Here is a 20,221-nt window from a genome sequence, read left to right on the forward strand (position 1 = left end):
CCATTTTTGCTCCTTCACAATCTACAGACCCAGAAAATAACACCGTCTTATTCCTCTACAAACACTGCCCCAGGTTAAATTAATAGTTATGGGTTATATTTTAAGTTTAATCAAGAGACATATCTCCAAAAACATATAATCAAGGAAGAACCCACTCTACTCACTACTGCAGATTCTCTGTGGGCCAAACTTAAAACAACAATTAACTTATCTGATTCTGTGCTGTGAACTTTGCCCAACAGTTCCTCCAAAATCAGTTGTGAATTTCACTGTTTGTTAATTTTCCCAGATGCACTCCGATGTCCAGCGATACACGAATTCAAACAGCAAAGGCAGTAACTGTGCAGGTTCTCTCTCTCTCTCTCTCTCTTTCTCTCCTTCACTGACCTCATCATGTGCTTCCTTTGTCTGCTCATCTCCCTTTTAAAACTGCTGTTGTTTTGACTTTTTTTTCCCAAAGTTCCAAAACAATACAACAGCGTATAAAACAGTAATTGCTGCTCCTGGAATTCGAGGAAATCACCTCCAACACCTAAAATACCTCAAAAAAAAGGAGCAGCTCTTACAGCCAGAAATTTTTCCCGTCCTCCACCTTGGATTACCCAGATTCCTTGCAAGAGGATTCGCTTCCTGAAGAAGGGCTTATGCCCGAAACTTGAATTCTCCTACTCCTTGGATGCTGCCTGACCTGTTGCACTTTTCCAGCAACACATTTTTCAGCTTACCCAGAATCCTCCAACTATGCAGAAAGTTAGGACAGATTGAAGATTTGTATGATTTATTGATTGTTTAATTGACGTTTGATAATTCAGTACATTCTTCTATCAAGATCTTCAGAAAAGATTATCAGTGGTCCAAGTTATTTTCTCAAACAATAACAGAAAATTCTGGAAATGCTCAGTAGGTCAAACAACATGACAGGAGAGAACAGACTAGTTAATATTTCAGAAAGGTCAGCTTCATATCTCAATTGGACTACGTAGAGGAGCTAGCTAGATGATCACTACAGAGTAAGGGGATATCAGTAGCGATATTTGAGTGTACTGCTTACAAAGCATTGTTAGAATAATATTGGCAGACATTACCAACAAGTCACCTGGGCAGCTTTTTTGTGACAAACCCAACAAACTTCTGAGAACGTTGCATTTCTCCGATTCTGGCTTCTTATGTATCCCCAGTTCCCTTTGTGACACCATTGGTGATTATGCCTTCAACTTTCCAGGCTGTGCATCTGGAATCCCATTCTGCCTGTCTGGTTGATTGCTATTGTTGTTGAGAGTATTCCAAATATTACACAGGAACAAGCCAGCAAGTCACACGTGCAGTGTGTGTAAAGGATGCAGCCACAATTGTAGAATTATTTTTCACTCAGTTAATGAAACAAAATAAACATTTTGCAATTTGAAAGCGACCTTTGGCATTCAAGAAAAACTTTGAAAATTGTCTTTGCAGAATAAATCTTAAAGTTGTATCTTTTGAGTCAGTGGTTTCTCCAGCATAAACATTAGAATTCTTTAATCTCTTATTTTTGCTTTCTGTTTATTCATCAGTTTTTACGAATGAATTCTTGTGAAAAATTCCCCTCTAAACTGACACCAGCTTATCTACCAATACGATACTCAGGTGACCCATAGCAACGGGACTGCAATGCAACAACTAGATACAGATGTTTTTGTGATGCCTCCCAGTTGCATTAACCCCTTTTCTAGAACATTTTATCAATGTTATCACTTGTGCAAAATATCAAATAATGTCTGAAATCTTCAATCAAAAGTAGCCAACCAAACCATCAATCAACAACTGAAAAGTACAGAAATAATGTGATAATCATGTAGATATTTACAATGTTAGCCATGTTCATGTGTCTGTGCACACAGCCAGTGGTTTCTATCTGTAGAAGGTCACATCTGATCAAAAATATTATGTAAATAGGTCAGTCTTAACAAGCTGAACAGTAATGTAACATTTTTATTTCAACTTTCATAATAATAGATAAATTATAATGAGAAAATGCTTTAGAGCAAAATTCATTATAATAAAGTATTTAATAGGTATGGCTTATTTATATCTTGGCATTCTATGTAATATTTTGGACATATGTAGCTATATTACAGTGGAAAATATGTGCTGTATAGCTTATAGTGTAGAATTATTAACTTTTTATAATTAAACTTTACACTCATTATATTGGAGGATGTCACTGCAAGGGGACCTGACTTATTTTGTTATCCAGTGCAATGGACTCATTCCTGGGTTGGATAATGTAGAATAAATGTACTCCATTGTACGCTTCCCCAACAATGAAGAACAACCTGAAGCTAAGAGGTACCAGCTAGAAACCAAACCAGCCTTTCTTGAAGTATGGTTAACCAAGTCCTAACCTCTGGGTGATTTTATCATGGCACCATGGCAAAAGAAAGAGCAATCTGCTACCAAACTCTGTATCAAATTATTAATGCTGTTTATTATTATTATTTTCAAAAACTGTTCAAATGTTACCAGTTCACCCACTTCCAAATCACAGCAATTGGTTAACTTTATAGTTATTTTTCTAAGATTTGTATTTGTTAAAGGAAAATCATGACTTCAAGCCTATAATTTGAAGTCACTCTTGATGAAAGAGGTTTTGAGAATATTGGATGTGTTCTGTTTAATTTTGCAGAGATGCCCAGAAACCATACTTGGTAATTCTTTGTAATTCATACAACCAAAACAAGGTCATGAGACATCAGCAAGGTCCCTTTCCTAAAAGGCTGCAGGCTAACTGCTAGTTCTGATAGTGTACCAGGTTACAGTTCACAAATGTGCGTGCCTGTTTGTGTGTGTATGTGTGTGTGCGGGTCTGTGTGTGTGTGTTTGTGTATCTGTGGGTGTGTGGGGGGGGGGGAGGTGAGTGTGTGTGTGGGTCCGTGTGTGTGTGGGTCTCTGTGTGTGTGGGTCTCTGTGTGTGTGTGTGTGTGTGTGTGTATGTGTGGGTATGTGTGTATGTGGGGGGGTGAGTGTGTGTGTATATGTGTATGTGGGTCTGTATGTGCATGTGGGTCTGTGTGTGTGGGTCTGTGTGTGTGTGCATCTGTGTGTATGTATGTGTGTGTATGTATGTGTGTGTGGGGGTCTGTGTGGGTCTCTGTGTGTATGTATGTGTGTGTGGGGGTCTGTGTGGGTCTCTGTGTGTATGTATGTGTGTGTGGGTCTGTATGTGTATGTATGTGTGTGTCTGTGAGTCTGTGTGCAGGTCTCTGTGTGTATGTATGTGTGTGTGTGTGTGAGTATGTATGTGTGTGGGTCTGTGTATGTGTGTTTGGGAGGGTCTGTGTGTATGTATGTGTGTGTGGGGGGGGTCTGTGTGGGTCTCTGTGTGTATGTATGTATGTGTATGTATGCGTGTGTGTGGGTCTGTGTGTGTATGTATGTGTATGTGTGTGTCTGTGGGTCTGTGTGTCTGTGGGTCTGTGTGTGTGTGGGTCTGTGTGTGTGCAGGTCTCTGTGTGTGTATATATGTGTGTATGTATGTGTGTGTGTGTGTATATGTATGTGTGTGTGTGGGTGTATGTATTTGTGTGTGTATGATGTGTGTGTATATGTATGTGTGTGCATGTGTGTATGTGTGTGTGTGTAAGTGTGTGTGTGTGTGTATATGTATGTGTGGGTGGGTGTGTGTATGTGTGGGTGGGTGTGTGTAAGTGTGTGTGTGTGTGTATATGTATGTGTGGGTGGGTGTGTGTATGTGTGGGTGGGTGTGTGTATGTGTGGGTGTGGGTGTGTATGTATGTGTGTGTGTGTGTATGTGTGCGTGTGTGTATGTGTGTGTGCTTGTGTGTATGTGTATGTGTATATGTATGTATGTGTGCGTGTATGTATGTGTGTGGGTGTGTGTATGTGTGTGTGTGTATATGTGTGTGTATGTGTGTGTGTGGGTGTGTGTGTGTGTGTATGTGTGTGCGTGTGGGTGTGCGTATGTGTGTGGATGTGTGTGTGTGTGTGTGTGTGTGTGTGTGTAAGGGGGTGAAGACCTTGCTGTAATTTCCTCCCAAAGGGTTGTCTCCCTTGTTTTCTCCTGGAAACGCAGTTCTGCTTCACAACCTGCGTTTACTAGGACAGCAATATGTTTAAAGAAAGCTATTCAGACTCTGAAACTTGTGCATGGACTCAAGTACAGAATTTAAGGAAGATATTTCTTCGTATGTGTAGCACAAAAATTGTTTGAGTTGAAAAATTAAACTCTTGCATGTATGACACTACGTTTCTTGTATTATTTAAAGACTGGTGGATCACTATCATGACACTGAAAACAGTAGACAGGGATGAATGCAGCAAGAATTGATCAAGTCAATATAATCATTTTTGTAACAAACCTCTATTAGTGACAGGCCAGCACCCTACTGCTTACTGGATAACATTGGGTGGTATCGGTAATGTAACAGCTCATTTGAACCGAATGATATGTGAAAACGCTACCTCATACCAATGGCTTTTGGTTGTATCATCAAACAGAAAATAAATTCCAACATTACCTTATGACGTGTCACTCAGTCTTAATATTTCTACTGCATCTTAATATTTAGCAACTTCTGGGAAAAGGAATTCTAAACCCTCAAAAATGGAAACAACTTCCGGCTATCCACCTTCTCCAGTCCCATCAAGATTTTATATGTTTCAATAAGATTACATCTCCTTCGAAACTCCAATGGACATACATCCTAACCTGCTCGACTTATCTTCATATGATAGGTCTTTCATTGGAGGATTTTTTTCAAATAAGGTCAGTACTGTCGTCAATATCCAGATGTGGTCTCACCAACACTGTGTACAGCTTCAGTAAAACTCGTTCCATACATGCACCACCCTCTCCATGAAAAGGTCAGCCCTCGGGTCCTTTTAAATCTTTCCCCTCTCACCTTAAACCTATGCCCTGTAGTTCTGAACTCCTCGACCCTATGAGAAAAGACATTTGCTATTCACCCTACCCACATCCCTCATGATTTTATAAATCTCTATAAGGTCACCCCTCAGCCTCCATGCTACAGAAAAAACAGCCCCAGCCTATTCAAACTCTCCCTTTGGCTCAAACCCTCCAACTCTGGCAAAATCCTTGTAAATCTTTTTTGTACCCTCTCAAGTTTAATAACATCCTTCTTACAGAAGAGCGACCAGAATTGTACCCTGTACTCTAAAAGTGGTCTCACCAATGTCCTGTACAGCTGCAACATGACCTCCCAAATCTTATACTCAGTGCTCTGACCAATAAAGGCATGTCTGCCAAATGCCTTTTTCACCACTCTGTCTATGTGTGACTCCACCTTCAAGGAACTATGCACCTACACCCCTAGGTCTCTTTGTTTGGCAAAAATCCCCAACACCCGACCATTAAGTGTACAAGTCCTACCCTGATTTGCCTTTGCAAAATGCAATACCTCACATTTATCTAAATTAAACTTCATCTGCCACCCCTCAACCCACTGGCTCATCTAATCAAGGTCCCATTGTACTCCATGAGATAATCTTCTTTACTGTCCACTACACCACCTATTTTGGTGTCATCTACAAACTTAGTACTATATCTCCTATATTCACGTCCGAATCATTTATATAAATGAGGAAATGCAATCGACCCAGCACTGATCCTTGAGTTCACCGTCTTCCAATCTGAAAAACCACCCTTGACCACCACTCTCTATCCTGTTTTCTTGAATAAAGGTGCAACATTTGCTGTGTTCTTATATGCTGGAGCCCCGTTTAGAATTGAAGGAATTCTGGGAATTGATAACCAATGCCCCAATTTCTCTGCAGCCACTTTTTTTTTAAGATCTTATGGTACGCGCCAGCTGGTCCTGAGGGTGTAGACAGGCAGGAGGCTGGAAGAACACAGCAAGCCAGGCAGCACCAGGAAATGGAGAAGTCAACATTTCAGGTGTAACGGCCTGGGACGATGTCATGTTTCGGTCCAGTGGTTTTCCTAGTGCCTTTCTGCCATTGGTGTCGATTGTTTTAAATTCATCCTTCCTGACCACCTTTTGATTTTCAATTACTTTTGGAAAGTTTCCTAATCTTCTTTCAAGTAAATATTCACAAAACACCGTTCAAAGTCTGCACCATTTCTACACTTCCCATTATCCATTTGCAAGGCTCACTCTCTGTAGGCTGAGGGTGGCAGACTTTGTTCCTGAGATGTTATTACTGAACCTGACCTGAATTCACACCATTTGATGCTAATTTCATGGTTACCATTGGTGAGGGAGGGGGCTGCAGGTCTCCAATCTCAGCAATGCTACCGGCAGCACTGGGAATGCTTCCAGCTAGCTCCTGAAATCCAGCCGAGTGGGACTGAGCTTGACACGGGCCATTTAGACAAACCCTATGAGCTGAAGGGATGGAGCTGGGTGTTTTCGGGTGTGGGTGGGGGTTTACTGTGGGCTACAGGCTGCCCACTAAGGTGTCCAAAGTATCCTCAGCTAACACAGTAAGGGTCTCACAGTGCAGGTTAGTGGATGGGCCGTACTAAATTCGCCCTCAATGTCCAGGGATGTGCAGGCTAGGTGGGCTAGCCAAGGTAAATGTGGGGTTACAGGGATAGGGCACGCATTGGGTCTGGGCACGATGCTCTTCAGTGGCTTGCACTGTTGGGATTCTACGATTCATCCCCCTGCCTAACTGTGGAACAACCTACCACTGGTAGTACTCTGGTGCCGGGGAAGAGGTCCTTAAATTACCCTTAATTGGACACTTTGGGGCCACAAGTAGGACTTCCCCTTGATTAAATCTGAGGGTAAGGCACTTGTAGTGCAGTGGTATCCCTATCTCTGAGCTAGGAGGATTGATATTGTGGGTAAATTCAACAAGGTAAAAATCAACAAGGTAAAAACAATGACTGCAGATGCTGAAAATCAAATACTGGATTAGTGGTGCTGGAAGAGCACAGCAGTTCAGGCAGCATCCAACGAGCAGCGAAATCAACGTTTCGGGCAAAAGCCCGAACTGCTGTGCTCTTCCAGCACCACTAATCCAGTATTGTGGGTAAATTACCTACTGCACAGACATCCAAATACTCAAACAATTATTTAAACTTTATTGCATATAGCAACCAATATAAGACTCCTCAAGTGAGCAACTTAAGCTTCACAATCAACTCAGCTATAACCCAGTTAGAGTCATAGAAATGTACAGGAAGGAAACAGACCCTTTGGTCGATCTCGTCCATGCCGACGAGATATCCCAACCCAATCTAGTCCTCTGAACCCTTCCTTTTCATATACCTGTTAAATGTTGTAATTGTACCAGCCTCCACCACTTCCTCTGGCAGCTCATTCCATACACGTACCACACGCTGTGTGAAAACGTTGCCCCGTAGGTCTCTTTTATATCTTTCTGCTCTCACCCTAAACATATGCCCTCTATTCTAGACTCCCACAACCCAGGGAAAAAAAATCTTGTTTATTTACCCTATCCATGCCCCTCATGATTTTATAAACTTTTACAAGGTCATCCCTCAGCCTCCGATGCTCCAGGGAAAACAGCCCCAGCCTGTTCAGCCTCTCCCTGTAGCTCAAATCCTCCAACCCTGGCAACATCCTTGTAAATCTTTTCTGAACCCTTTCAAGTTTCACAACATCCTTCCGATAGGCAGGAGACCAGAACTGCATGCAATATTCCAAAAATGGCCTAACCAATGTCCTGTACAGCTGCAACATGACCTCCCAACTCCGCTACTCAATGCTCTGACCAATAAAGGAAAGCATACCAAATGCCTTCTTCACTATCCTAACTACCCATGTCTTACCTTTCAAGGAAATATGAACCTGCACTCCAAGGTCTCTTCGTTCAGCAACACTCCCTAGGACCTTACTATTAAATGTATAAGTCCTGCTGTAGATTTGCCTTTCCAAAATGCAGCACCTTATATTTAAACAAATTATGATTTGGAGGATCCGGTGTTGGACTGGGGTGGACCAAGTTAAAAATCACACAACACCAGGTTATGGTCCAGCAGGATTATTTGGAGGCACTAGCTTTTGAAGTGCTGCTTCTTCATCAGGTGGTTGTAAAGCAGGACCATAAGACACAGAATTTATAGCAAAAGATTACAGTGTTATACAGTTGAAATGATAAACCTGGATTAAGTCTTTCATCTTTTAGAATAGGTTTGCTTGTTTCGGTTCTTTAATATGTAAATCCCAGAACTTCTTTTAAATCACATTCTCAAGATAACTTCAGGTTTTCGAACAAAATGTGACATCCCAACTCAGACAATGCATTAAAGGTGTGAGGTTAAAGTCTATCTCTGTCCCAATCTTGAGTCAGACTGGTTCTATTTCTAAAGTGGGATTTATAGAATATTACATAGATTGTCTGTAGGTTATGCATTTATTGATGAAAATAGACCGTGTCTGTAAATGTAATCTAATGCTTCCAGAAGTGAAACACAGGAACAGGAGGAGGTCATTCAGCCCCTTGACCCTGTTCTGCCATTCAGTAAGATCATGACTGATCTATGGCCTAACTCCATATACTTGCCTTTGGCCCATATCACTTAATAGCTTTACTTAACAAAAAATGATCTACCTTAGATTTAAAATTAACAACAGATCCAGCATCAACTGCAGTGTGGGGGAGAGAATTCCAAACCTCTCCAACCTTTTTTGTGTAGAAGTGCTTCCTCACATCTTTCCTGAACAGTCTGACCTTAATTCTCAGACTATGCTCCCTAGTTCTAGAATGCCCAACCAGTGGAAATAGTTTATCTACTCTGTCTTTTTCTGGTAAAGTTAAAAAAATCACACAACACCAGGTTGTAGTCCAACAAGTTTAATTGGAAGCAGTAGCTTTTGGAACTCCGCTCCTTCGTCAACCACCTGATGAAGGAGCGCCGCTCCAATTAAACCTGTTGGACTGTAACCTGGTGTTGTGTGATTTTTAACTTTGTACACCCCAGTCCAACACCGGCATCTCCAAATAATTTTTCTGGTGATATCTTGAAGATTTCCATCAGATTCCCACCCCCCCCCCCCCACCTCCGACACCACAATCTTCAAAATTCTAGAGAAGAAGTAAATACAGACTGATTAACAGCCACATTATATTTCGCACGTATGTAGTGTGATCTCTGATTAATTGCGCAGTTCTGCACAGTAACTGTCTTCTCAGGAGGATGCTGGGACATCAATGTTTCTCAGGGAAAACAAAAATCAGAATTTGACGCCACCTGGTGACAGATGCTTTGTATGTAACTGTTACAGCTTCCCTGTTTTACTTCTAAGTAACCTACCTTTTCTTTACGGATTTTGTTAAAAACAGAAAGAGGAAGGTTGCTATTCCTACCCTCACCCAAAACAAAACTGAGAGATTCATCCCAGAGCAGTCACCTCCATTTGCAGTGTTCAAATTAACATTCAATCAACACTATTACCCTCTGTCCCATCCCTAACCTGTTATTAATTGAGCTCTTGTTGAATCAACACAAGAGGGTTTTGTGGTTATACTGAAAACTAAAAAAATTGCAGCGGGTCAGGCTGCATCCATGGAGAGACAGCAAGCTAACGGTTCACGTCTGGATGGATGCCTCTTCATTGGACCACAGTTAGGTTTTGTGGTGTACTTTCAGTGTCTGTAGCTCTGAGCCAGGAGGTCTGTGTTCAGGTCCCAACTGCACCAGAGGTGTATAATAGCAGGTTGATTTAAGAAGAGATGTTGAATCAACACAAGGTATTCAGCTTTTAATTGTATCAATAGTGCACAATATTATTGACCTACTTTCAACCAGAGGCTGATTTCATAAGTTTGGAGAGACAGCCAAGTTGCAAAGGAACAAGTGTGTAGTCACATTAGCCAGTACATTGGAAACTTTGGTTTATTAAACAATTTTGGGTGTTTGTAATGTCTCAGTAAAAGTAGTCTTCAGATACGTTTACAGAGAAGTGAGTATTCAAAATGTTTATCATATCAAAAATAAGGTTACAGTGTAATCTGTGCAATATTCTCTGTGTTGGTGTAGTGGATGGAAATATTGTACAAGTTAAAATCTTTTCCAAAATCTCTTTTGCTCAGAGTCTGGTTGTTTTAATAAACTTATTTTTATGTATTTCACTGAACATTTCAAAATCTAAATTCACTTGTGGTTTGAAAAATTGCATCCAGTGTATGACTTTCACCATGACACATTAAGGATTTTCCCATTTCTGACCATTAAATAAAGTACCAACTATGGTAATCAACTTATAAGGTGATAAAGAAAAAAACTATCAAGTGACCACAGAGGGTGGTACGTGTATGGAATGAGCTGCCAGAGGAAGTGGTGGAGGCTGGTACAATTGCAACATTTAAAAGGCATCTGGATAGGTATGTGTATAGGACGGGTTGAGAGGAACATGGACCAAGTGCTGGCAAATGGGATTAGATAATTTAGGATATGCTGTACAGAATCCTTACAGTGTGGAAACAGGCCATTCAGCCCAACAAGTCCACACCAACTCACCCAGACCCATTCCCCTACCACTTCGCATTTCCCTGACTATTGCACTTAACCGAAATACTACTGGCAATTTAGTGAGGCCAATTCACCCAAACTGCACATCTTTGGATTGTGGGAAGAAGCTGCACTGGGACACTATTCCGGGCTGTAAAAGCGCAGCAGGTCAGGCAGCATCCGAGGAGGAGGAGAATCGACGTTTCAGGATTCCTGAAGAAGGGTTTATGCCTGAAACGTCGATTCTCCTGCTCCTTGGATGCTGCCTGACCTGCTGCACTTTTCCAGCTCTGATCTCCAGCATCTGCAGTCCTCACTGTCTCCTACTATTCCGGGTTGCGCCATGAAGTCACCCGGACACTTCCGGGTTACACGAGGATCCACCCGGACACTATTCCGAGTTACACTAGGAGCCACCCGGACACTATTCCGGGTTACACTAGGATCCACCCGGACACTATTCCGGGTTACACTAGGATCCACCCGGACACTATTCCGGGTTACACTAGGAGCCACCCGGACACTATTCCGGGTTATACTAGGAGCCACCCGGACACTATTCCGAGTTGCGCCATGGAGTTACACGGACACTAATCTGCGTTGCATCAGGAATCACCCGGACACTATTCCGGGTTGCACTAGGAGCCACCCGGACGCTATTCCGGGTTGCACTAGGAGCCACCCGGACACTATTCCGGGTTGCTCCATGGAGTTACACGGACACTAATCCTTGTTACTCCAAGAGTCACCCGGACATTGTTGTAAGTTGCACCATTTACCCGGACATTATTCCCGGGGACCACACGAGGAGTCGGAGCCGGGACAAGCAGAAGGTGAGGGGGTGGTTGAAGGGGATGAGGGGGTGTGGTATTGAAGTGTCTGAGGGTGGAAGGGTCTGGGTCTGGGTCTGGGTCTGGGTGAGGGGGTGGTGGGGTGGTGTTGAAGGGTCTGGGGGGTGGGGGGGTGGTGTTGAAGGGTCTGGGTCTGGGGGGTGAGGGGGTGGTGTTGAAGGGTCTGGGGGGTGGGGGGGTGGTGTTGAAGGGTCTGGGGGGTGGGGGGGTGGTGTTGAAGGGTCTGGGTCTGGGGGGTGGGGGGGTGGTGTTGAAGGGTCTGGGTCTGGGGGGTGGGGGGGTGGTGTTGAAGGGTCTGGGTCTGGGGGGTGGGGGGGTGGTGTTGAAGGGTCTGGGTCTGGGGGGTGGGGGGGTGGTGTTGAAGGGTCTGGGTCTGGGGGGTGGGGGGGTGGTGTTGAAGGGTCTGGGTCTGGGGGGTGGGGGGGTGGTGTTGAAGGGTCTGGGTCTGGGGGGTGGGGGGGTGGTGTTGAAGGGTCTGGGTCTGGGGGGTGGGGGGGTGGTGTTGAAGGGTCTGGGTCTGGGGGGTGGGGGGGTGGTGTTGAAGGGTCTGGGTCTGGGGGGTGGGGGGGTGGTGTTGAAGGGTCTGGGTCTGGGGGGTGGGGGGGTGGTGTTGAAGGGTCTGGGTCTGGGGGGTGGGGGGGTGGTGTTGAAGGGTCTGGGTCTGGGGGGTGGGGGGGTGGTGTTGAAGGGTCTGGGTCTGGGGGGTGGGGGGGTGGTGTTGAAGGGTCTGGGTCTGGGGGGTGGGGGGGTGGTGTTGAAGGGTCTGGGTCTGGGGGGTGGGGGGGTGGTGTTGAAGGGTCTGGGTCTGGGGGGTGGGGGGGTGGTGTTGAAGGGTCTGGGTCTGGGGGGTGGGGGGGTGGTGTTGAAGGGTCTGGGTCTGGGGGGTGGGGGGGTGGTGTTGAAGGGTCTGGGTCTGGGGGGTGGGGGGGTGGTGTTGAAGGGTCTGGGTCTGGGGGGTGGGGGGGTGGTGTTGAAGGGTCTGGGTCTGGGGGGTGGGGGGGTGGTGTTGAAGGGTCTGGGTCTGGGGGGTGGGGGGGTGGTGTTGTGGGGTCTGGGTCTGGGGGGTGGGGGGGGTGGTGTTGAGGGGTCTGGGTCTGGGGGGTGGGGGGGTGGTGTTGAAGGGTCTGGGTCTGGGGGGTGGGGGGGTGGTGTTGAAGGGTCTGGGTCTGGGGGGTGGGGGGGTGGTGTTGAAGGGTCTGGGTCTGGGGGGTGGGGGGGTGGTGTTGTGGGGTCTGGGTCTGGGGGGTGGGGGGGGTGGTGTTGAGGGGTCTGGGTCTGGGGGGTGGGGGGGTGGTGTTGAAGGGTCTGGGTCTGGGGGGTGGGGGGGTGGTGTTGAAGGGTCTGGGTCTGGGGGGTGGGGGGGTGGTGTTGAAGGGTCTGGGTCTGGGGGGTGGGGGGGTGGTGTTGAAGGGTCGGGGGGTGGGTGGGGATTGTGTTTTGGGTGTTTTCTAGCCGCTGGGTGACATTAGGAGCCCTGCTCGAACCCAGCAGCTTTGCTCAATGTTCAGAATGAATGTTCTCTTTAGTTTTCCCATCCACGGAGTTTGTTTCTCTTTTTGTTCAGTTTTTATGAATTAGATTGAGCTCCTTACATGTGTTCAATCCCAAACTAGATTCTAAAGCGGGGAATCACAGTTTTCTGATCTGGAGCAATAGATTTTAAACAGAGATGAGGAGAAATGACTTAGGGTCATAGTGATGTACAACATGGAAACAGACCCTTCGGTCCAACCCGTCCATGCTGACCAGATATCCCAACTCAATCTAGTCCCACCTGCCAGCACCCGGCCCATATCCCTCCAAACCGTTCCTATTCATATACCCATCCAAATGCCTCTTAAATGTTGTAATTGTACCAACCTGCACCACATCCTCTGGCAGCTCATTCCATACATGTACCACCCTCTGTGTGAAAAAAGTTGCCCCTTCGGTCTCTTTTATATCTTTCCCCTCTCACCCTAAACGTATGCCCTCAAGTTCTGGACTCCCTGACCCCAAGGAAAAGACTTTGTCTATTTACCCTATTCATGCCCCTCATAATTTTGTAAACCTCTATAAGGTCACCCCTCAGCCTCCGATGCTCCAGGGAAAACAGCCCCAGCCTGTTCAGCCTCTCCCAGTAGCTCAATTCGTCCAACCCTGGCAACTTCCTTGTAAATCTTTTCTGAACCCTTTCAAGATTCATAACATTGTTCCGATAGGAAGGAGACCAGAAATGCACGCAATATTCCAACAGTGGCCTAACCAATGTCCTGTGCAGCCGCAACATGACCTCCCAACTCCTGTACTCAATACTCTGACCAATAAAGGAAAGCATAACAAACACCTTCTTCACTATCCTATCTACCTGCGACTCCACTTTCAAGGAGCTATGAACCTACACTCCAAGGTCTGTTTGTTCAACAACACTCCCTAGTACCTTACCATTAAGTGTATAAGTCCTGCTAATATTTGCTTTCCCAAAATGCAGCACCTCACACTTATCTGAATTAAATGCCATCTGCCACTTCTCAGCCCATTAGCCCATCTGACCCAGATCCTGTTGTAATCTGAGGTAACCCTCTTCGCTGTCCACTGCACCTCCAATTTTAGTGTCATCCGCAAACTTACTAACTGTACCTCTTATGCTCGCATCCAAATCATTTATGTAAATGACAAAAAGTAGAGGACCCAGCACCGATCCTTGTTCCTGCAGGCCTCCAATCTAAAAAACAATCCTCCACCACCACCCTCTGTCTTCTACCTTTGAGCCAGTTCTGTATCCAAATGGCTAGTTCTCCCTGTACTCCATGAGATCTAACCTTGCTAATCAGTCTCCCATAAAGAGCCTTGTCGAACGCCTTAATGAAATCCATATAGATCACATCTACTGCTCTGCCCTCATCAATCCTCTTTGTTACTTCCTCAAAGAAATTCAATCAAATTTGAGAGATATGATTTCCCACGCACAAAGAAGCCATGTTGACTATCCCTAATCATCCTTGCCTTTCCAAGTACTTGTACATCCTGTCCCTCAGGACTTCTTTCAAAGGGTGGTGAATCTTTGTAATTCACTAACAGAAACAAAAGTTGTCAAAAAACTCACTGACAGCACCTGTGGAGATTGTGTCTTCCAGTTCTGAAGAAGAGGCCGTAAATGTTAACTCTCACACTTCACGGTTGCTGCAAACTTGAAAACCTGCTGTGTTTTTCCAGCAATTTTTATTTATTCCCTAGTTGGATGTAGGTGTCGTTGCCTGGGCCAGTATTTATTGCCCATCCTGAGTTGTTCTTCTGAAATCGGTGGTGAGTTGCCTTCTTGAACCGCTACAATCCATTCACTGTGTGTAGGCCCACAATCTCCCTTGGGGAGGGAATTCTCAGTGTTGACCCAGTGACAGTGATACATTTCCAAATCAGGATGCTGAGTGGCTTGACAAGGAACTTGAAGGTGGTGGTGTTCCCATGTATCCGATGCCCTTGCCTTTCAGATGAAAGTAGGCGCGTGGACTTGGAGAGTGCTGCCTGGGGAGCCTTTGGTGAAATTCTCCAGTGCACCTTCTAGATAGAAAGCACTGCTGCTCCTGTACATTGATAGTGGAGGGAACAAATGTTTGTGGCACTGATCTCAATCAAGCAGGCACCTTTATCTATACTCCTGAGTGTTGGAGCTGTACCCATCCAGTGGGGAGTATTCATTCACACTCCTGACTTGTGCCTTGTAAATTGTAGACAGGCTTTGGTGTGTCAGGAGAAGAGAGACAAGCTCCAGGGTTGCTAATTTCTAACCTGCTGTTGTACTCATTGTATTTATTTGGCTAGTTTAATTCAGTTACTGGTCAGTAATAACCACCAAGATGTTGATAATAGGTGATTCAATGAATGATGATGCTATGGAATGTCTTGTTGGGGATCGCCATTGATTGGTACTTGTGTGGTATGTATGTCATTTGTCATCTCAAACCTGGCTATTGTCAAGGTCTTGTTGCATTTGGGCATGGACTGCCTCAGTTTCTGAGTTATTGCGCATGGTGCTTTCATCAGAGAACATTCCCACTTCTGACTTTATGTTGGAAGGAAAGTCATTGAGAAAGCTGATGACGGTTGGCCCTCAGGCAGTACACTGAGGGACTCCTGTAGTGATGTCCTAGAGCTGAGATGACTGGCCTCTTCCAGTCTCAACCATCTTGTTTTGATGCTGAGATGGATCGTCCACTTGACACTTCTGGCTGAAGACTGTTACAGATGGGTCAGCCTTGTCTACTACACTGATGTGCTGGGCCCCCCATGATTGAGGATGGGCTGTTTGTGGAGGGTCCTCCCTCAGTAAGCTGTCCACCACCATTCACAACAGTCTGTGACAGCACTGCAGAATTTAGATCTGATCTAAATTGGTTAACCTAGCTAAGCAATGAATTTGAAATGCTTTTGTTTCACTTATGTTTTTTTTTGATTAAGAACTCAACAGTTTACTTTCAGAGGCATTCAGATCAAAGAAGCACATGTTTGTAGCTGAAGGGATAGAATTGTGATCAGATTACCTGTTTGTCATTCTTTCTTTCAAGCTTCAAGAAACAGCAATCTAGAAATTTGGTTTAAGTGATTTAATTCCTTTTATTGGCAAAGTCTTACTTTTTATATGACATCAAAGTTAATTTGGAACAAGTAATCTCTCTGAGGTCAAATGCTAAGTTTTCAGTTGTCTCTGTTGAAGACATGAAATGTAATATCTTTATGTAGTTTATGCCTCTGCTCAAAATCCATGCTTTTATAAAAAGCCTTAGTGTCATTGCAAAGCACTGCCATTTCACATGATGGATCATAGATGCGACTGTTCTATTTCTTGTAGGTTTCTTCAGCTGGTGTGTGAACATGGTTGTTGAAGGTAAAAAATCATCTGGGAAAGAGAAAAATGCACCACACGGAAAGGGCAAATTTAAAAAGTTCAGTGAAAATAAAAAAAAATCATCAGGTAAGACCCCTTGATCTCTGGAATATAACAACCTTCCACTAGTTTTAAACCCGAAATGTAATTCAAGTTTCCTTCCTCCTGCCTTTTGACATACATAATAGGGTCAGTTTATTCGCTTGTCTCGAAAGTGAGTTTGCTGCACAGCAGTGTGAAGATTTTCTTATGAGTGTAGTCCAGGTGGTTGTATTCACTGCTACTAAAGTAAAGGTGATTGACTTGACAAAGTTTACAGGCAGAGACAATAGATGTGTTGATCCTGTTGGCATAGACAAGAGTCTAATAGCTATTTGGAGGAGAAAGTGAGGACTGCAGACGCTGGAGATCAGAGCTGAAACTGTGTTGCTGGAAAAGCGCAGCAGGTCAGGTAGCATCCGAGGAAGGGCTTATGCCCGAAACGTCGATTCTCCTGTTCCTTGGATGCTGCCTGACCTGCTGCGCTTTTCCAGCGACACATTTTCAGCTCTAATAGCTATTTCTAAAGCTCAGTATTGTTTTGTTCCCCTTTTAATTAACTATCTCAATTCCAATTCTAAAATCTTTAATTTTTTTTTAAACCAATGCTCATTATCTCCACAACTCGCTTTCACACACCAAAAATGTTGCTTCCACAAACTCCGTTGCCTTCATTAGCATAACCAATGCCATAAACAATCTCCATCCTTTGCAGTCTGTGTGGTCTATTTCTTTAAACAATGATGTGGGTGATGAACTGGTATATTCAAAGGCATCACGCCTGCATTTCCGCTCATTGCTTCATGCTGTCTCATTTTTAGGTTGCAATTTTTTTTTTAACTCTCCCAATTAGTCCAGTACAAGCCTAATCACTGAGCTACTAAAATCACACAAAGTAAATAATCCTTTTGGTCTGTTTTGTGTTCATTCCAATGAAATTTCAAATGTTTAAAATAAGGGTTAAAAACCTGTTTTTAGGTTGTGGTAGTGAAGACAATATAGTTTGGAATTAAGGAGAATCCAAAGGGTTTTTACAAATATATTAAGGACAAAAGGGTAACTAGGGAGAGAATAAGGCCCCTCAAACATCAGCAAGGCGGCCTTTGTGTGGAGCCACAGAAAATGGGGGAGATACTAAATGAATATTTTGCGTCAGTATTTACTGTGGGAAAGGATATGGAAGATATAGACTTTAGGGAAATAGATAGTGACATCTTGCAAAATGCCCAGGTTACAGAGGAGGAAGTGCTGGATGTCTTGAAACGGGTAAAAATGGATAAATCCCCAGGACCTGATCAGGTGTACCCGAGAACTCTGTGGGAAGCTAGAGAAGTGATTGCTGGGCCTCTTGCTGAGATATTTGTATCATCGATAGTCACAGAGGAAGTGCCGGAAGACTGGAGGTTGGCAAACGTGGTACCACTGTTTAAGAAGGGCAGTAAAGACAAGCCAGGGAACTATAGACCAGTGAGCCTGACCTCGGTGGTGGGCAAGTTGTTGGAGGGAATCCTGAGGGACAGGATGTACATGTATTAGGAAAGGCAAGGACTGATTAGGGATAGTCAACATGGCTTTGTGCGTGGGAAATCATGTCTCACAAACTTGATTGAGGTTTTTGAAGAAGTAACAAAGAGGATTGATGAGGGTAGAGCAGTAGATGTGATCTATATGAACTTCAGTAAGGCGTTCAACAAGGTTCCCCATGGGAGACTGATTAGCAAGGTTAGATCTCATGGAATACAGGGAGAACTAGCCATTTGGATACAGAACTGGCTCAAAGGTAGAAGACAGAGGGTGGTGGGGGGGGGGGGGGGGGGGGGTGGGGGGGGGGGCGGGGGGCGGGGGGGGGGGGGGGGGGGCGGGGGGTGGGGGGGGGGGCGGGGGGTGGGGGGGGGGCGGGGGGTGGGGGGGGGGGCGGGGGGGGGGCGGGCGGGGGGTGGGGGGGGCGGGCGGGGGGGGGGGGGGGGGGGGTGGGGGGGGGGGGGGGGGGCGGGGGGGTGGGGGGGGGGGGGGCGGGGGGGTGGGGGGGGGGCGGGGGGTGGGGGGGGGGCGGGGGGGGGTGGGGGGGGGCGGGGGGGGGTGGGGGGGGGCGGGGGGGTGGGGGGGGGGGCGGGGGGCGGGGGGGGGGGGGGGGGGCGGGGGGTGGGGGGGGGGCGGGGGGCGGGGGGGGGGGCGGGCGGGGGGTGGGGGGGGGGCGGGCGGGGGGTGGGGGGGGGTGGGGGGGGTGGGGGGGGCGGGGGGGGCGGGGCGGGGGGTGGGGGCGGGGCGGGGGGTGGGGGGGGGGGGGTTGTTTTTCAGACTGGAGGCCTGTGACCAGTGGAGTGCCACAAGGATCGGTGCTGGGTCCACTACTTTTTGTCATTTACATAAATGATTTGGATGCGAGCATAAGAGGTACAGTTAGTAAGTTTACAGATGACACTAAAATTGGAGGTGTAGTGGACAGCGAAGAGGGTTACCTCAGATTACAACAGGATCTGGACCAGATGGGCCAATGGGCTGAGAAGTTCAAAGTTTGGGAGAAGATTTGTAGCTTGGGTGCTCGTTGTTGTGGTTCTGTTCGCCGAGCTGGGAATTTGTGTTGCAGACGTTTCGTCCCCTGTCTAGGTGACATACTCAGTGCTTGGGAGCCTCCTGTGAAGCGCTTCTGTGATCTTTCCTCCGGCATTTATAGTGGTTTGAATCTGCCGCTTCCAGTTGTCAGTTCCAGCTGTCCGCTGCAGTGGTCGGTATATTGGGTCCAGGTCGATGTGTTTGTTGATAGAGTCTGTGGCTGAGTGCCATGCCTCTAGGAATTCCCTGGCTGTTCTCTGTTTGGCTTGCCGTATAATGGTAGTGTTGTCCCAGTCGAATTCATGTTGCTTGTCATCTGCGTGTGTGGCTACTAAGGATAGCTGGTCGTGTCGTTTCGTGGCTAGTTGGTGTTCATGGATGCGGATCGTTAGCTGTCTTCCTGTTTGTCCTATGTAGTGTTTTGTGCAGTCCTTGCATGGGATTTTGTACACTACATTGGTTTTGCTCATGCTGGGTATCGGGTCCTTCGATCTGGTGAGTTGTTGTCTGAGAGTGGCTGTTGGTTTGTGTGCTGTTATGAGTCCTAGTGGTCGCAGTAGTCTGGCTGTCAGTTCGGAAATGCTCTTGCTGTATGGTAGTGTGGCTAGTCCTTTGGGTTGTGGCATGTCCTCGTTCTGTTGTCTTTCCCTTAGGCATCTGTTGATGAAATTGCGCGAGTATCCGTTTTTGGTGAATACATTGTAGAGGTGTTCTTCTTCGTCTTTTTGCAGTTCTGGTGTGCTGCAGTGTGTTGTGTCCCTTTTTGAATAGTGTCTTGATGCAACTTCGTTTGTGATGCAAGGATGTTGCCGGGTTTGGAGGATCTGAGCTACAGGGAGAGGCTGAACAGGCTGGGGCTGTTTTCCCTGGAGCGTCGGAGGCTGCGGGGTGACCTTATAGAGGTTTACAAAATTATGAGGGGCATGGATAGGATAAATAGACAAAGTCTTTTCCCTGGGGTCGGGGAGTCCAGAACTAGAAGGCATAGGTTTAGGGTGAGAGGGGAAAGATATAAAAGAGACCTAAGGGGCAATTTTTTCACACAGAGGGTGGTACGTGTATGGAATGAGCTGCAAGAGGATGTGGTGGAGGATGGTACAATTGCAACATTTAAGAGGCATTTGGATGGGTATATGAATAGGAAGGGTTTGGAGGGATATGGGCCTGGTGCTGGCAGGTGGGACTAGATTGGGTTGGGATATCTGGTCGGCATGGATGGGTTGGACCGAAGGGTCTGTTTCCATGCTGTACATCTCTATGACTCTATCTGTAATTTTAAATTAAAAGTGAAGGGATTCATAGTTCTATTTTACTGTTTCTGCTTTGCTGTCATTGGAAATATTTCAATTTGATTGGCTGTTTACCCTGTTTGCTATCACTGCTAGAGGTCTCCTCGACTTTGCACCACATTTCAGTCACTCAGGGACAGCATGGTGGCTCAGTGATTAGCACTGC

General features: G+C 45.9%; 2 protein-coding genes across 3 annotated transcripts in view; both read left to right on the plus strand.

The window, feature by feature from the left end:
- Positions 1–4,238, plus strand: part of LOC140491978 (histone-arginine methyltransferase CARM1-like) — a 103,222-nt gene extending 98,984 nt beyond the window's left edge. For both annotated transcript variants that reach the window (XM_072590544.1, XM_072590553.1), the window contains one exon: positions 1,551–4,238. In XM_072590544.1, the coding sequence (XP_072446645.1) occupies positions 1,551–1,563 (13 nt within the window). In that variant the 3' untranslated portion in view covers positions 1,564–4,238. The remainder of the gene's footprint in view (positions 1–1,550) is intronic.
- A 6,849-nt stretch (positions 4,239–11,087) lies between these two features.
- pum3 (pumilio RNA-binding family member 3) overlaps positions 11,088–20,221 on the plus strand; it is a 50,633-nt gene continuing 41,499 nt past the window's right edge. Inside the window, exons 1-2 of the mRNA XM_072590574.1 lie at positions 11,088–11,292; positions 16,139–16,261. Coding sequence (XP_072446675.1) covers positions 16,162–16,261 — 100 coding nt within the window. The 5' untranslated portion in view covers positions 11,088–11,292; positions 16,139–16,161. The remainder of the gene's footprint in view (positions 11,293–16,138; positions 16,262–20,221) is intronic.

This window comes from Chiloscyllium punctatum, chromosome 2 (genome assembly GCF_047496795.1).
Source record: "Chiloscyllium punctatum isolate Juve2018m chromosome 2, sChiPun1.3, whole genome shotgun sequence".
Taxonomy (NCBI): Eukaryota; Metazoa; Chordata; class Chondrichthyes; order Orectolobiformes; family Hemiscylliidae; genus Chiloscyllium; species Chiloscyllium punctatum.